The sequence below is a fragment of the Falco punctatus genome, assembly GCF_963210335.1.
Source record: "Falco punctatus genome assembly, chromosome: 4".
Lineage (NCBI taxonomy): Eukaryota > Metazoa > Chordata > Aves > Falconiformes > Falconidae > Falco > Falco punctatus.
Window position 1 is genome coordinate 28,664,320 of NC_137583.1, and position 13,978 is coordinate 28,678,297.

Genomic DNA, 13,978 nt, shown 5'->3' on the forward strand with positions numbered 1-13,978 from the left:
GCTTGAGCACCTTCCCAACAGTGTGGCACATGTCAGGCCAACCAGATGCCAACCAGAGCAGCATCAAGGCATCTAGAAGCAACAGCAGCATGCAATAAAACTGCATGGACTGAGCCTGCCCAGCACGTGCAGTGCCCCAGCCTGCTGCCCAGCACAGACACTTCACATCCCAGAGAAGGCATTCAAGCCCTGCTGCAGGAAACATCTCCTGGTTTCCTGGTTTGCACAAGGGGCTGGGTGCATGGAGATGCCTGCAGCAATCCCAGGGCTGCAGCCATCTATGCGGGCACAGACAGGCCCTCACTGCTCCTCCTGCCACCCCCACCCACAGCATGAGGAGAGGACATCTCTGCTTCCCTTACCCGCGAGCGATGGACAGGGTTGTCAAAGTCCGTTCCTTCCGGGGCCAGTAGCAGCCAGCCGCCGTAAATGGGTTTGGCCTGCAAAGAAACAGCAGAGAAATACATCAGGCACAGAGGAAACTGGCTCACAGTGACCAGCACCGTGGGGCATCGATGGTCAGGGACCACAGGAAACCACACCAGTGCCCGGTATGAAGGCAGCAGCATGAGTTCAGGCTCCTGCACACAGGCAAACTCAGCCCTGCCAGTGCAGGGAACACGATGCCTGATGGCAGCCCGTGGTGTTATGTATGCTACGTGCAAACGGGACTGAAATGAGGACTCTGGAGGGGGTAAAATCCCAGCCACAAACACTAAACTGCTGTTTCTGCATGGCACTGCACCGAGAGCATCAACCTCCCAGGTACTGCCAAGCTGCAGAGCCCGTCCTCACAGACATCTCTTCCCCTCGCCATCGGCAGCGTGCCTCTACTCCAAAGCAAAAACATACTCCAAAGGAGAGCTCGATGTTTTCCTTTTGTTAATTAAGAGAGGAAAAACTACCCAGTGCTGGCAGTTCTCCAGCTCACAGCCGCTTCCCGTGCCGTGCACATCCAACACCCGTTTCCCCACAGGGGTGGCCCCTGCCAGCCTGCTCCTCCCCGCCAGCGGCTTCCAGCAGCCCACGGCCGAGCACGCAGGAAGGTCAGAGCCAGGCAGAGGGAAAACAGCTCATTCGGCCAGGCGGGAAGAGAAAGGGAAAGAATACCCGGAAAGAAATGTCTTGCAGCACTGCCGTTTATCAGTGGAAAAAAAATATCCAGGCTCTTTCCACCAGTGGTTTGGGCACAGAAGTGGCAGGCGCGAAGCAGACCCAGGTCATGGCGAGCAGTGGGATGGGGATGGGCACCAGGTATGTCCTCCTCCGCAAAGTCCTATGGGCACCGTTCCTGCTGCCTGTCATGCTGCAAGCTATTAGCCAACTCCATTCCTGGCAAGGGTTGGGGCCAAACGCTGGTGTGCAAGAGTGGCACGGCATTGCCACACCAGTGAGGCGGCTCCGCAGAGGTACAGGGATGGGCCGGGAGGGAGGAAACCCAGGGCAGATCCAGCTTTGGGAGCCCCTGGGTCCAGGGACGCTGCTTTCCACCATGAAACATCCGTGCACGCCCAGCCCAGCCGCACAGTGACAAGGACACATGTTCCCAGCTCCTCTCAAAATTATTTGGTTAATCTCATTGCTTTCGTTCTTTTTTTCTCTTTTTTTAACTCTCTCCCCTTAAAGCTTAAAACCGTTTCCAATTCAGTACCTCCCCTAGATTCCTCCTGCCAGTTTCTGTGGTTTTGTAATGTTAAAAAAAAAAGTTTCCCCTCTGGAAAAATCCCTGCAAACAATAGAAGAAACTGCCTATGCACCAAAAACTGTCAAATGCATGAAGCACTGAGTAAGCAAACTGGAAACAAGCCGGAGGAGCCCTTTTACTGTTTGTAAAGTGAAAAAGAAATAACAAAAATCTCTTATCCCCCCCTGAGAACATGACATATCAGCTCTAGGTGTTGCTCTCCCAGCAGCTGGGAAAACATGATTCGAGAAGACCTTCCTTCCTTCCCCCTCTCTGCAAAGGGGATTAAAAACAATAAAAATGAGTGCTGGGAGTGGGATCCAGTTGGGGGGAGTTGCTTCCCTCCCTCCCTCCCTCCCGGGGGCCCGGAGCATCCCTGCGCCCGCCTGTTCCCACGATCAGCACGAGCCTCACCCACACCGGGGGCCACGCTGGCACAGGAGGGCACCCCGCTGGCCCGGCAGCCCCCAGCCCTCCCCGGGTTTGGCGAGGAGCCCCCCACCAGCCCTGTCCTGCTCACCTGGGTGCTGGCGCCCTGCTCGCCCATGGCCCCCACGCTGCCCCCCAGCCGGCGCGGCACCCGCTCAGCACCCGCTCTGCGCCCGGCCCCGCACCGCCCACGCTGCCAGCGCCCAGCGGGGTGAGCCGTGCTCCGCCACTCCCCGGTGCGTCCCGCTGGCAGCCCGCCCCACGCCCCCACCCAAAGGCACCCGTGACGCGTCCATGCCCACGCCAGGGGAGGACTTTGGAGTGGGGGGCTCCTGCCGCTCCCTACCATGCCAGGACGGGGCCGCGGTCTCCCGTGTGGCTTGGGCAGAGCCACCTACAACGCCTTTCCCAAATTTCTCTTCTGTTTTACAGGGGGGAAAAGCAAAATTGCAAATAAATGGCTAAGGATGACCCACCAGAGAGCCAGGAAGCACCTTCAACGAGCTACTGCAGCAGGGAAGAGGGTCCCCAAACTCCTATGAGAGGCAACGCGGTGAGCCCTGAGCAACCGGCTCTGGTGCTGGAGGAGACATTGCGGGTAGCCTCCACCACCCAGGAACAAGGAAGCAGATGACAGCACAGGCAGGACGCAGCATCCCCAGCACTCAGCACCGCCATGCCAAGGTGGAGTCCCAAGGATCCCCCAGCGGTGACGCTACGGGCAGCAGAGCTGTTCCCAAGGCTCAGCCTTCCTCCACCCCCTGATCTTCCCCTCCGTGCCCCAGCAGAGCCCCTAGGCATGGCCAAGAGCTCACCCCAGCAAAGCCCCACGAGCAAAACCTCTCTCTGACCCAAGCCCCAGCACTGCAGCTCCCCCCACCCAAGAGGACTATCCCACGCCACCCTGAGCACCCCAGCAGCATCCAGCCACACACAGCACCGCGTGTGACAGGTAGTATGCAATTCTGAGTGCCACACCAGGGAGGAAGTAACCGTGAAACCCAAATGGAGGACACCACCACCAGGGCCAGCACCGAGCAGCCTTAACCCACTATTACAGGCACAAAACCCTGCCTGGCTCACAACCTTCAGCAGACATCATTTTGCCCTCAAACAACCCAATTCTGGCTCAACTGACCACATATAAAGCACCAAGCACCTGAAATACATGCCCTTAACATGGAGCACAGTCATTTCTTCACAAGTGTCACAAAAACACACCAGTGGGCTATACTTACTTCAGCAGAAGCATCCAATTTCAGATATTGAAACCAAAATAGCTGAAAGGTATGAATTAGAGCCAGCCGGCGTGGGCAGCCTGGTTCCACCCACCAACAGATGAACACGCAGCAGCGCTTTTTAAAGGCAAACCAAAACAAGCTACTGCTAAAACCAAGCAAATGCCCAGAGAGGTAAGCATAAATAAAAGGGATATGAATCAGCGCATAAAGTGTCTGAAATAAACCCACCACACCTGCATTGGAATGGCCCTGCTGAAGCGAGGTTTAAAATAAACCTTCTTGAAGCCGCCGTGGGAGGCTGGTCCAGGGGAGTGTTACCACACCAGGATGGAGCCAGAGCCGCACGTCGCTTCGCACCAGCTCAGCTTTCTCCAGAGAGCTCAGCAAGAGGAGGAAAATGGAACACCCAGCACTAAGCAAGAGCTCAGAGCAAAAACCTCCCTTGCCCAAGCAGATCCGTCCAACCTCACATTAAGGGATGGCATTAGAGCAGTCCCGGGGCTCCCAGGATGCCTTTGACCACGCAGAGCCCTGTCCACCTCCCGCAAGGTCTGACGACGTTCGAAGGGCAGCTCCAGGCAGTTTCCCCACAGGAAGCAGCCACGCAGGATGCTTGGGTACTGGGCAGCTTTGCTTTTATTCAGACGATACGTGGCCGAAGGGGTGAGCCACAAAATGATGTGGAAAGCAGAGTGGAAGGCAGCTACTGTCAGCGCGATGCATCCATGTATAGGGTGGGGCAACACTCGCAGGGCAGGCAGGAAGAGGAGAGCCGGTTCCTCTGGCACGGCTTGCGGTGATGGAGCCAACCACCCGCCATGACCTTGGCCAGGAGGTGCCTAAGCCAGTGCCTTGCCGCTCTGGGAGATCTGCCGGCACCTCAGCACCCAAAAACCCATGATATAGCCTCAGCACCTTCCAGGGGCACCACTGCATGGGACATGCGGCTGGGCTGGAGCCCCACAGTGGCCAGTTCCATCAGGGCCTGTGGGACCAGTAGAGGCTGACTCATGCAGAAACGCCCCAGCGTCACCGCTCCGCTTCCTGTCGCACCTCTGGGAACTCCCAGGTATCATATCCCATCCCACCTCTGATCCTGCCCGGCCCTGCTTAGCTTCAGGGCCCACCACTGGAGCTGTGCTGTGGGTTCTCACAGCCCCTCACCTGCCTCTCAGGTCGCTGCCCCAGCCACTGCAGCGGTGCCCTGGGCCTGCAGCTCTGTGCTGCATCACGGGGAGGGGGACACACACACGCCGCCTCCAGCCGAGCACCCAGGCCAGCACTGGCAGCACACGGGTGGGAGGAAGTGGAGAACGAAGCGGCCCCAGCTCCGTTTACACAAAGCTGTCAGGCTGCTGCGCTGATGCTGCCCAGGCCCGGACACAAGTCACCCCACCCCAACCAGCTTCACCAGCACGGGGCATGCAATTCCCAGCAGCCAAGGGACTGGGATCCACAGATATGCAGAACCACTCAGCACTTCCAAAGTCCATGGTGATCAAGGAACCTCTGCACATCCCTAGGGCAGAGAAGGCACCGTCACCCGCTCCCAGCAGGCAGAACAGGTCACAGGAACATAACAACCCACAGAGCGCCAGGTCACAGGGCTGGAGGTGGGCTGCGACACCAACCAGCACGCCTGTTGGATGGAATTTCACGTCTGCTGTGTTTGTCCGTGGTACCTTCACCTCCTCCCTCCCCAGCGCAAACCAGCCAGCCAAGCAGGGTGCTTGGCAGCACTGAGCAGTCGCACAGCACCGGCCACGCAGTGCCCCACAGGAGCTCACAGCACAAGGTGGAACAGGAGAGCTTTGCTGACACCCACATCTCCTCTAAGGGTCCAAATTCAGCTCCCTGGCAGAGCACCCACATCCCCATCGGGGTGCCGGGACAGCCAGGTGGGCTGGGGATGCCCCCACAGCCAGTCCCCACCCACCCCAACGTGCTCCGAGGGAAGTCCGAATCCATCGCCAGGAGAGCCCTGGCTCCGAGCGCGTGGCGGGAGGGATAATCTGTTTAGGCTGCCGGCAGACGTAATCAGCCTGTCTCGGGTGGAGGCAGGGCTTGTTTTGTTCAGGCTTGGCAACAGAGCGGGAAGGGGAAAAAAAATGGACCATTGCAGCGGAGCTTTAGCCTCTGCCTCCAACACTGAATACAGAGAGCCCTGTGCGCGAGGGAAGCAGTGCCAGGGCTTCCAGCAACCCCATGAGAAAGCGATGTCCGATGTCCCCAGCCTGGCCAAGGCTGTGGGTAAACCCATGGTAACTCCTGTCTCACCACCTCAGTCCAAATATTCACCAAAAGGAGCTTCTTTGAAAGCAGCAGCAGCGCCTGCTGTTCCCTGCACTCAGGGCAGGGCAACAGGGTCACAGCTCTCAGCCAGACCCACAGGAGAGCATGGCGCCCAGAGTGGAGACAGTAAGGTCCCCTGTCCACCGCCTCCTGAGCCACTCGGGGCTCCCCAGAGGCAGGGACCCATTTCTGGCACAGCTCAAGGGGAAAGTCACCACAAATGCTGTTGTTGCAACCTTGAAAGAGGAAATCTGGGTGGTTTCAGCTCTGCTCAGTTATGCACACCTTGGAGCCAGAGAGAACATCGCTGATGGGCGAGTCAGAGCAGCCATCACCTGGCAGGAATGAGGAAGGTGACATGGTGTTTGGGAGGGGAATGGGATGCAATACCCAAGCAGGCTTTCCTGCCCACAGCGCAGCTTTTAGGAACTGAGAGACAGGCATCACTTAACATTTTGCACACTTGCAGCAGGCTGCTGCATGGACCGCTGGAGACCTGCGACCCCGGCCGGCGGGAGGCTCTGCAAACACCGCTGTGCAAACCCATGCTCCGGCGGCAATCCCAAGGGCCGGGGACGTTGCCCAGCCTCGGTGGTTAAGCCGCTTACATCTCTGTTTCCCTGCCTGTACAGTATTTCCCCTCCACTGTATGTCACTTGGCGATGCACGACGGAGCAGGGCCAAACCCCAGCGCAGGAGGCTGCTGTGCTGCCAGTGGGTGTCCACAGCCGCTCCTGGAGCGAAAGCACTCTCTCTCTATCCCCCAGCTCCACATCCAGCTGCTCGCTGTCCCTGGGCTCAGCCCAAATTGTGCTTTTTCTAGGCCAAGACCCGGGCATCTCCCGGGGACCACCCTGGACACGTGGTGACAGCCACCTCTCCATCCACCTCCTGCAAAAATATACTTGTGCAGCACAGGTGTGGGCATGACCTGGCTGCTGCCGAAGCTCCAAATCACCCAGGCCAGGTTTTCTCCACCAACACATCTCACTGTGCAGGAAGAGGCCAAACCAGACCAGACTGGACCTGTGGCACGAGAAGCACAAGGTGCCACTGCCGTGGGGTGGCCGGCAGTCACCGTGCACGGCACACCGGCAACCGTGACCCAGCTGTCGGCAAACCCCAAGGAACAAAGTTACCAGGGCAGTTTGCTGCGTGGGCAGCGGGAGTGACCGACCGACCAGAGGAGCAGGAAGGGGAAAGGTTGAATTCACCCTCCGTGCAAACGGCCCGTCGCTCTGCAAATACCCTGGCCCTGGCACCAGGGCTGCACTTGGGTCCAAGCGCTGCCATCGGCTTGGGCGGCTGGAGCAAGAGCTGGAAGGGGTCGGCTGCGGTCAGTGCCATTTGTCCAGCAGCAGCAAAATGGAAGTGGGAAGGGACGGGCTTTGCAATCCCAGCACCCCCTCCTCGAGCAGCCCCAAAGCCCGCAGGCGTATCTAAACACTTCTCACGACGGGGCTTCCTGAGCACCTGGGAGAAGCCACAACATCTCTCCAGAGTGCTGGAGTGTGCCAGAGCAGATAAGGTGCGGCGCCATGTAAAAAAAACAGCAGCAAATAAGTGTGCAAAGCAGACGGCTCTCCAGCACCCAAAGGCACCGCCATGTCCCTTCCCCTGGGCCACACAGAGGGTTTAGTGCACCCAAAGCCGACCACAGCACCCAACTTGACACTCCCCCCCCCCCCCCCCCGAGAACCCACTGCCCTCACCGCCTGCATGCCACTCTCCAAGGGTGGGATGCTGCCCGTGGGGGACAGCCACCATGACCCTGCCCACCCCAGCTCCTCTGGCTGTGCCCCCCACGGCCCTGCCCGCTGCAGCCACCGACGGAGGCGGGTTTGACATTTCCAGAGAATCTCCCCCTGTTCGGTCCTAATCATTAGTCAAGTACAGGCAGATTTTTGCAGCATGATACAAGCAGCTGGGAGCAGGGAATGCAAGTGTGGGGGCTGCTTTCCAGGAAAGAGGGGCTTCTCCTCCCCCAAGGAGTACAGGGTGGAGGCAAAAGCAGGCCCAGGACACGGTACCTCACCTTGTTGCCCTTTGGACAATGCACAGAGCCAGGATAAGACCCTGGCCCAGGGCATCACAGCCCCATCGATGCAACGCCCCAGAGCAAAGCCAAGTCTGCGAGCCCAGTCGACACTCTCCAGTCCCAGGGCTGCTGGTGGCCAGCTGTTTAGAGGCCAGAACAGTAGGAAAGTGATAAAGTCCAACGGGGGGAGAGGTGGAAATAACCACACACCCCCCCCCCTCCACTGCTGGGCAGGGGTGTCACAAGCCGGGGCAAGAGGAGGCAGTGGGAAAAGTCTGTGAGCTCCATTTTCTAACTGGGTGGTCCTCTGGGCATCCATGCCCAGATCTCCAAAAAAAAAAAAAAAAAAAAAAAGAAAAAGAAAAAAAAAAAAAAAGACACTGGTAGCTGGAAAGACGTCTTGAAATTCCTCTATCTGTGCCAGTCCCCATGCCCCGAGAGAGCACACGCATGGAGAAAATTAAAAGCAACTGCTTTACACTCTGCTTTTCCAATTCAGGCCAAGCGTAATTTTGAGGTTAATTCCCAGCCTGTTCCTGTTGTGGGGGGCTTCATCTTCCCTAGGAACCAAAGGCATGTGTGCACCAGCACAGCTCGGCCTGGGCCAGCCAGCATGGAGAGCAGGGACCCCATGGGGACACCCCTATGGTCCGGCAGGGCCCTGGGTGGCTTCCTTGGGAAGAGGGTCCTGCTGGCCAGGCCAGCTTTCTTCCTGGAGATGGAAGAGGGTCCCATCCATCTTCCCAGGGCAGGGTCTGGAAAGCTGACCTCCACACAAGGTCTGCAGGAGGTTAAAGGGGACCGTGCGGTGCCAGCGCAGGCACGCCTTGCCAGGAAAAGAGGGAATTCCCATGAAAAGGGAATTTCTCCCTTGCCAGGAAAGGGGCAGCACAAGGAGGGCTGGCGACAGGTGGGTGGAGCAGCCAGGACAGAGGCATCAACAGCACCGTGTCTGCCAGGGACCACGGGCTAGATCCTGCCACAGCACAGGATCGCAGGGCTCCGAGCGCCCACACCAGCGCCCAGGGTCATCAGGACAGACCCACAGCAACAGACCTTCCCAGGGGGGGAGCAGACATGGCGACTGACCCAGTTTTCCCCATGCCATGTGGGCACCCCAGAAGGTCAAAACGCAGGTTGGGGTGGGGGGGTGGAGGGGGGAATGTCAAGGGCATGTCACCTCCCTTCAGCAGCCCCGGGGGGGGGACAGCCAGGGCTCCAACAGGTGGTGGGACCACACATAGGCACCCCAAGTCACACTGACCCCTGTCCGGCAGCACAGCCACGCACAAAAACAACTCGTGAACACAGCGCTCCCGGGATTAGAGACTTAGCGTCTGCGCAGCCCTTTGAAGTTGGAAACGCTAAGTCTGATTATTATTAGAGAGCTCCAGCTCATTAATCCTGATGTTTGGGGCTGGATTTCCCCCTCCCAGCCCCACTCCTAACTCCGTTCCCGAGTACGACGGGAAGCCACTACCACCACTAAATATTTGTGACTCTTCGCAAACACCCACCAGTCTCTGCCCCGAGCGGCTCCAGCACCCTGGAGCACCCCGGGAAGCAGGAGGGGCAGCTCCTAACACCCACGCAGGTATTCTGATATAAAAGTCCAAAAAAGACACGAGTGCGTAAGTGTGAAGTACCTTCACCTTTCCTGCAAGCCAAGTAGAAAGGTCAGATGACTCAAAAGAGCTTTTCTAGCCTGACTCTAGGCAATCACCAACACGATCCCTGTCCAGGGGGAGAGTGGGACGCGCTGAGCACGGAGCCCCCACACTGCAACATGGGATCCCCCCTACCCAACCAAGCTTATAAAAAACCCCAAAAGTTAAAGCAGCAAAACCATTTAGAGCTGTTAAATGAACCGTTATTCCTGGGTGTGCTTTGGAGCGAGCACACCCCCACACATCCAGCCAGGCTCACCGCCGGAGCACAGAGCCTCCTCCTCCGACAAGGGGCATGAATTCGGACGGGAGGTGGGCAGGGTAGGGGGCAAGCACCGGGCTGGCCACTGCCGGGGGCTCCTCAGCACTGGGGGCTGCACGGCAGGGCGGGAGGGTGCGTGCGTGCATCACGCTACCAGAGCCACCATCTTATCTGGGAAGCGGGATTACTTCACCCCAGCTGCAAGGGAGAAGCCGAGCAGGATTGCGCTGTTTTCCCAACCGGAGCCCCCACTCAGGGCCTGGATCCAGGCACGGGGCTGACCCCATCCCCACAGGAGCCTGGTGGTGGTGGCAGCCACCAGGGCCACCCGCCACCCCATACGGGAACAAAGCAAACGAGGGGCTGCCCGAAACACGGCTCTGGGTCCCCAGGGAGGGCAGCAGGCCCCCCGCAGCAGGGCCAGGCAGGCACTATGGGGGCAGCGTGCAACGCTTTGAGCCCCCCCAGTAAAAACAGAAACGCACTGCACCCAGCAGGCAGCAGAACCCCAGGTGGGGCAGCGGGAAGCGGCCAGCCAGGAGCGGGGGGCTCTTCCCGAACCCCCTCCGGGATAGCTCCTTTGTCTGGGCACAGCCACGACGCTCCCCACCGCCCGCCCCTTCCCGCACACACCACGGCATTTTTTCCAGTTACATTTTTTCCATATTAGCCCTCAGATTTCATTATACACCCACCCCCCCAGGCCCCCCCAGCGAGCACAGCAATATGTCTGATCTCATTGCCATAATAGGATCGGGAGCAGGGATGTCAGCCCCGGCCCGGGAAGGTGCGGGAGGAGGGAGCGCAGCCCCCTACCCCACACCACGCACGGGCCCCCGCACCCCAAACACCCCCCGCTACGGCCGCGCCAGCCTGGGGCCTGCGTCAGGCCTGGGAGGAAGAGGAGGAAGGCCCAGCCCTGGCCGCCCCCCGGCCTGGCCGGGAAGGGGCAGGGGCCTTCTCCCGACCCCCTGGGAAAGCCGGGGGCTGCAGGGTGGGAGAGGCCACGTCCAGCGCCTCCAGGAGGGGATGTTTTGTTGGCAGCCGAGTTTTTCCCAGGACTTTCGGGATCTTTGGATGGAGCCCACAGGATACCCCCACCTGCTGCTGGGCACCCCGAGACGAGCTGGGATCACCCCCAGTGCAGGCGCTGGTCCCTGCCGGCTTCAGGAACGGGGCGAGGGCCCAGGGGAGTGGGCAGTGGGGGGCCATGGCCTCAGGCACATGGGCACCGTGGGGGTGCTGGGTGCCTCGTGGGACACCTGGCTATCTGTGGGGTCAGCAGGCACCCCATGGGACCCCACGCCACCCCTGGGGTCAGCAGGAACCCCAGGGGACACCACACGGTCACCATGAACCCCACAGGACCCCTAAACACCCCACATGACCAGACAGCACCCACGGGCCTCCTGAACGCCCTGTGGGGTTCATGGATACCTGTGGGTCCCTGTGCTCTCCGCGGGGTCAGTAGGCACTCCATGGGATCCCACACCACCTCTGGGGTCAGCAGGCACCTCATGGGACCCCTAGACACCCTACGGGACCAGACAGCACCCACAGGGCTCCCAAACACCCTGTGGGGTTCATGGATACCTGTGGGTCCCTGCACTATCCATGGGGTGAGCGGGCACCCCACGGGACCCCACACCGCTCCAACAGCCCACGCTGCTCACAGGAGCACAAGGCACTCACGGGGCCCCACAGTATCTAGGTGGCCAGCAGGCACCCCACAGGACCCCTGGAGACCCCACAGGCACCCATGGTAGCTCCGGGGCCAGCAGGCACCCATGGGACCCCGCGCTGCCCCAGGGACCCCCAGCCATCCCTGGGACCCTGCGCTGTCTATAGGGTCCTGGGCCATCCAAGGGGCCACCCACGGGACCCTAAGCTACCCAGCGGAATCTGAGGTACCCGTGGGGCCACCAGGTACCCACGAGACCCCGGGCTACCCACGAGGCCAGCTGACACCCCCGGGAACCCAGGCCCCGCGTGGGGGCGGGCAGGGGGCGGGGTGGCTTTTGGGGGGGGAAACCAGCGGGGTTGGGGGGGGGGGGGGGGGGGGGGGGCAGGTCGCACCTGGTTAAGGTCCTCGTCGTTGAGCAGGTGGGACTCGCGGGGCTTGAAGCAGTTCTGGCACTTGCTCTTGTTGAAAATGTTGGCCTGGAACTTCCTGCAGGGGTTGTCCTTGGCGGCCATGGCGCGCCCCGCGCCCACTGCGCGCCCGCTCAGCGCCCCGCGGAGCGCCCGCCCGCCGCGCCCATCGCCGCCCCGCGGCCGCCGCCGAGCGCGGGGGGGGGGGTGTAGGGGGGCGTCACAAAAGAAAAAAAAATACAAACACCACAAAAACAAAAAAACCACCGCAAAACAATCACACAAAAACCCCAAACCCTGATAAATAAGAGATCAAATTAAAACCGGGGACGGCAGCAAACTGCCCGGCGGCCGCCTCCGCTGCGGCTCAGCGAGCGCGCATGGCCGGGGGGCAGCGGGGGGCAGCGGGGGGCCGCCGTGCCCGCGGTGGGCGGTGCGGTGCGGTGCGGGCCCCGGCGGTGCTCGGCGCTGCGGCCGCCGCTGCCGACTGCGCTGCCCGCAAAGTTTCCAGCGTCGCGGAGCCAGGCGGAAAGGGGGGCGGCACCGCAGCGCGGACGGGCGCTCCCGCGGGCCAATGGAGAGCGGCATCCGCCGCTAACAAAGGGCCTCCCTGGCCAATGGGATGCAAGGAGAGGGGAGGGCGCGGCGGGGCCTCCTCGGCCCCCTCGGCCGTGGGGGAGGGGCGGTGCGCTGACAGCTGGAGGCGGGCTCGGTCGGCTCGGCTCGGCTCGGCTCGGCTCGGCTCTAGCGCGAGCGGGCTCGGCGCGGCTCGGTTCGCCACGACTCGGCACAGCTCGGGACGACTCGGCTCAGCGCGCCCCCCCGCCGCCCCGTGTGCTGCCCCCCCGCACTGTGCATGCCCTCCCCCGGCAACCCGCCCCCCCATACCCCCCCTCCCCGCTGTGCACCAGCCCCCATGCCTCGCACAGCCCCCCATGCACCAGCCCCCCGCCCCCCAGTGCCCAGCCCCTTGCAGCACGCACGGCCCCCGCTGTGCACAGCCCCCCCCCAAGCGCACTGAGACACCCCCGCACCCTGCACGACCCTCACACTGCCCAGGCCCCTCCTGGCCACCCAGCAGTGGGGGGACACGGTGCAACGGGTGGGATGTGCACCCCCACAGCCACCCCCTGAGCAGGGGGGTACCCAGGGGTGCAGCCCTGCCGGGGCCCAGCCCACACTGCTGCTGCCACCCCGGTGCTGTGGCCCCATGGGTGGTACAGAGCCGGGGTGCCAAAGCCCCACGGTGGCACTGCCCGCGTCCCCAGGGTGGGCACAGCACCAGTCCTGGCATGGGTGGGCACGTGGGGGGTTCATCACCCGCATGGACACCCCAGTTCAGTGGGGGCCACGCAGCCTTGTGCCCCCACCGCAGCTCCGTGCCATGGGGTGCTGGGGACCCACGAGCAGGGACAGGGGTGCGTTCCCATCCCAGCCATTTCCCCAGTGTGCCACCGCCCGAGGCTGGCGGGCAGCTCCTGTTTGCCCAGTGCCTTTTGATCCAGTGGAAACCGGCAACACCAGCCGGTAAATACACCCGACGCGGCGATAAGGACCCGGCACAGGGTGCGGGTTTGGCCTCCTGGCTCTGCCCTCGGCCACTGACCTGCTGGCACACACCAGCTCTGGATGGAGCCTCCCAGCCCCAGTCCTGCACATCGGCAAGCCAAGGGCCAGCACAGGGACCCCGGTGCCCGTGGGGACCTCGACACCCATGGAGCATCACCAGGGCGGGAGAGAGGTGTGAACAACAGCCCCGGAGCAGGGGGACGAGGCAAACGTGGCAAACGTGGCAAACGGCACCTCCAAAATGCACCCCAGCCTGGCACAGCCCACCACGCTTGGATGCTGCGGTGGCACACGGCGTCTCCCGCTCACCCCAATGTCCCCCGCCAGCATGGGATGGGGCCCGGCTATAACGAGCAGCCACAGACCTTCCCAGGTTTCTTCGGACCAGGAAAAACCCGTCGGAGAAGAGGCGGCGGTGCTGTCCCCTTGCATCCGGCGCTGCCCCACCGTTTGATGTGGGGCCCGGCCACGGCGGCCTCGCCGCGCCGGCTCCACGCTGCCAGCCTGGAGTAAATAAAGGCCAGCTCAATTGCCTGCTCATTTATTAATTTTCGTTTCATCAAAGGCTACTTTAATCATCTCCCTCCTGCCATGGCCACTCGCAGCACGCACCGGGTCGCTGTGCCATGGGTTCAGGACGGGATGGTGGGGCTGACCCACTCCTGCACTGGTGGCACCGAGCCCAGGCGATGCTCCCAGGAAGGA

At 61.5% G+C, this 13,978-nt stretch overlaps 1 protein-coding gene across 8 annotated transcripts in view; it reads right to left on the reverse strand.

Annotated features, from left to right (window-relative positions):
* MPRIP (myosin phosphatase Rho interacting protein) overlaps positions 1 to 12,330 on the reverse strand; it is an 89,226-nt gene extending 76,896 nt beyond the window's left edge. For 3 of the 8 annotated variants that reach the window (XM_080386631.1, XM_080386630.1, XM_080386627.1), the window contains exons 1-2: positions 11,690 to 12,330; positions 363 to 440 (exon numbers count right to left, since the gene is read on the reverse strand). In XM_080386631.1, the coding sequence (XP_080242757.1) occupies positions 363 to 440; positions 11,690 to 11,809 (198 nt within the window). In that variant the 5' untranslated portion in view covers positions 11,810 to 12,330. The remainder of the gene's footprint in view (positions 1 to 362; positions 441 to 11,689) is intronic. The other 5 variants (XM_080386632.1, XM_080386629.1, XM_080386628.1 and 2 more) reach the window with 3 other exon arrangements.
* Positions 12,331 to 13,978: the final 1,648 nt, after the last annotated feature.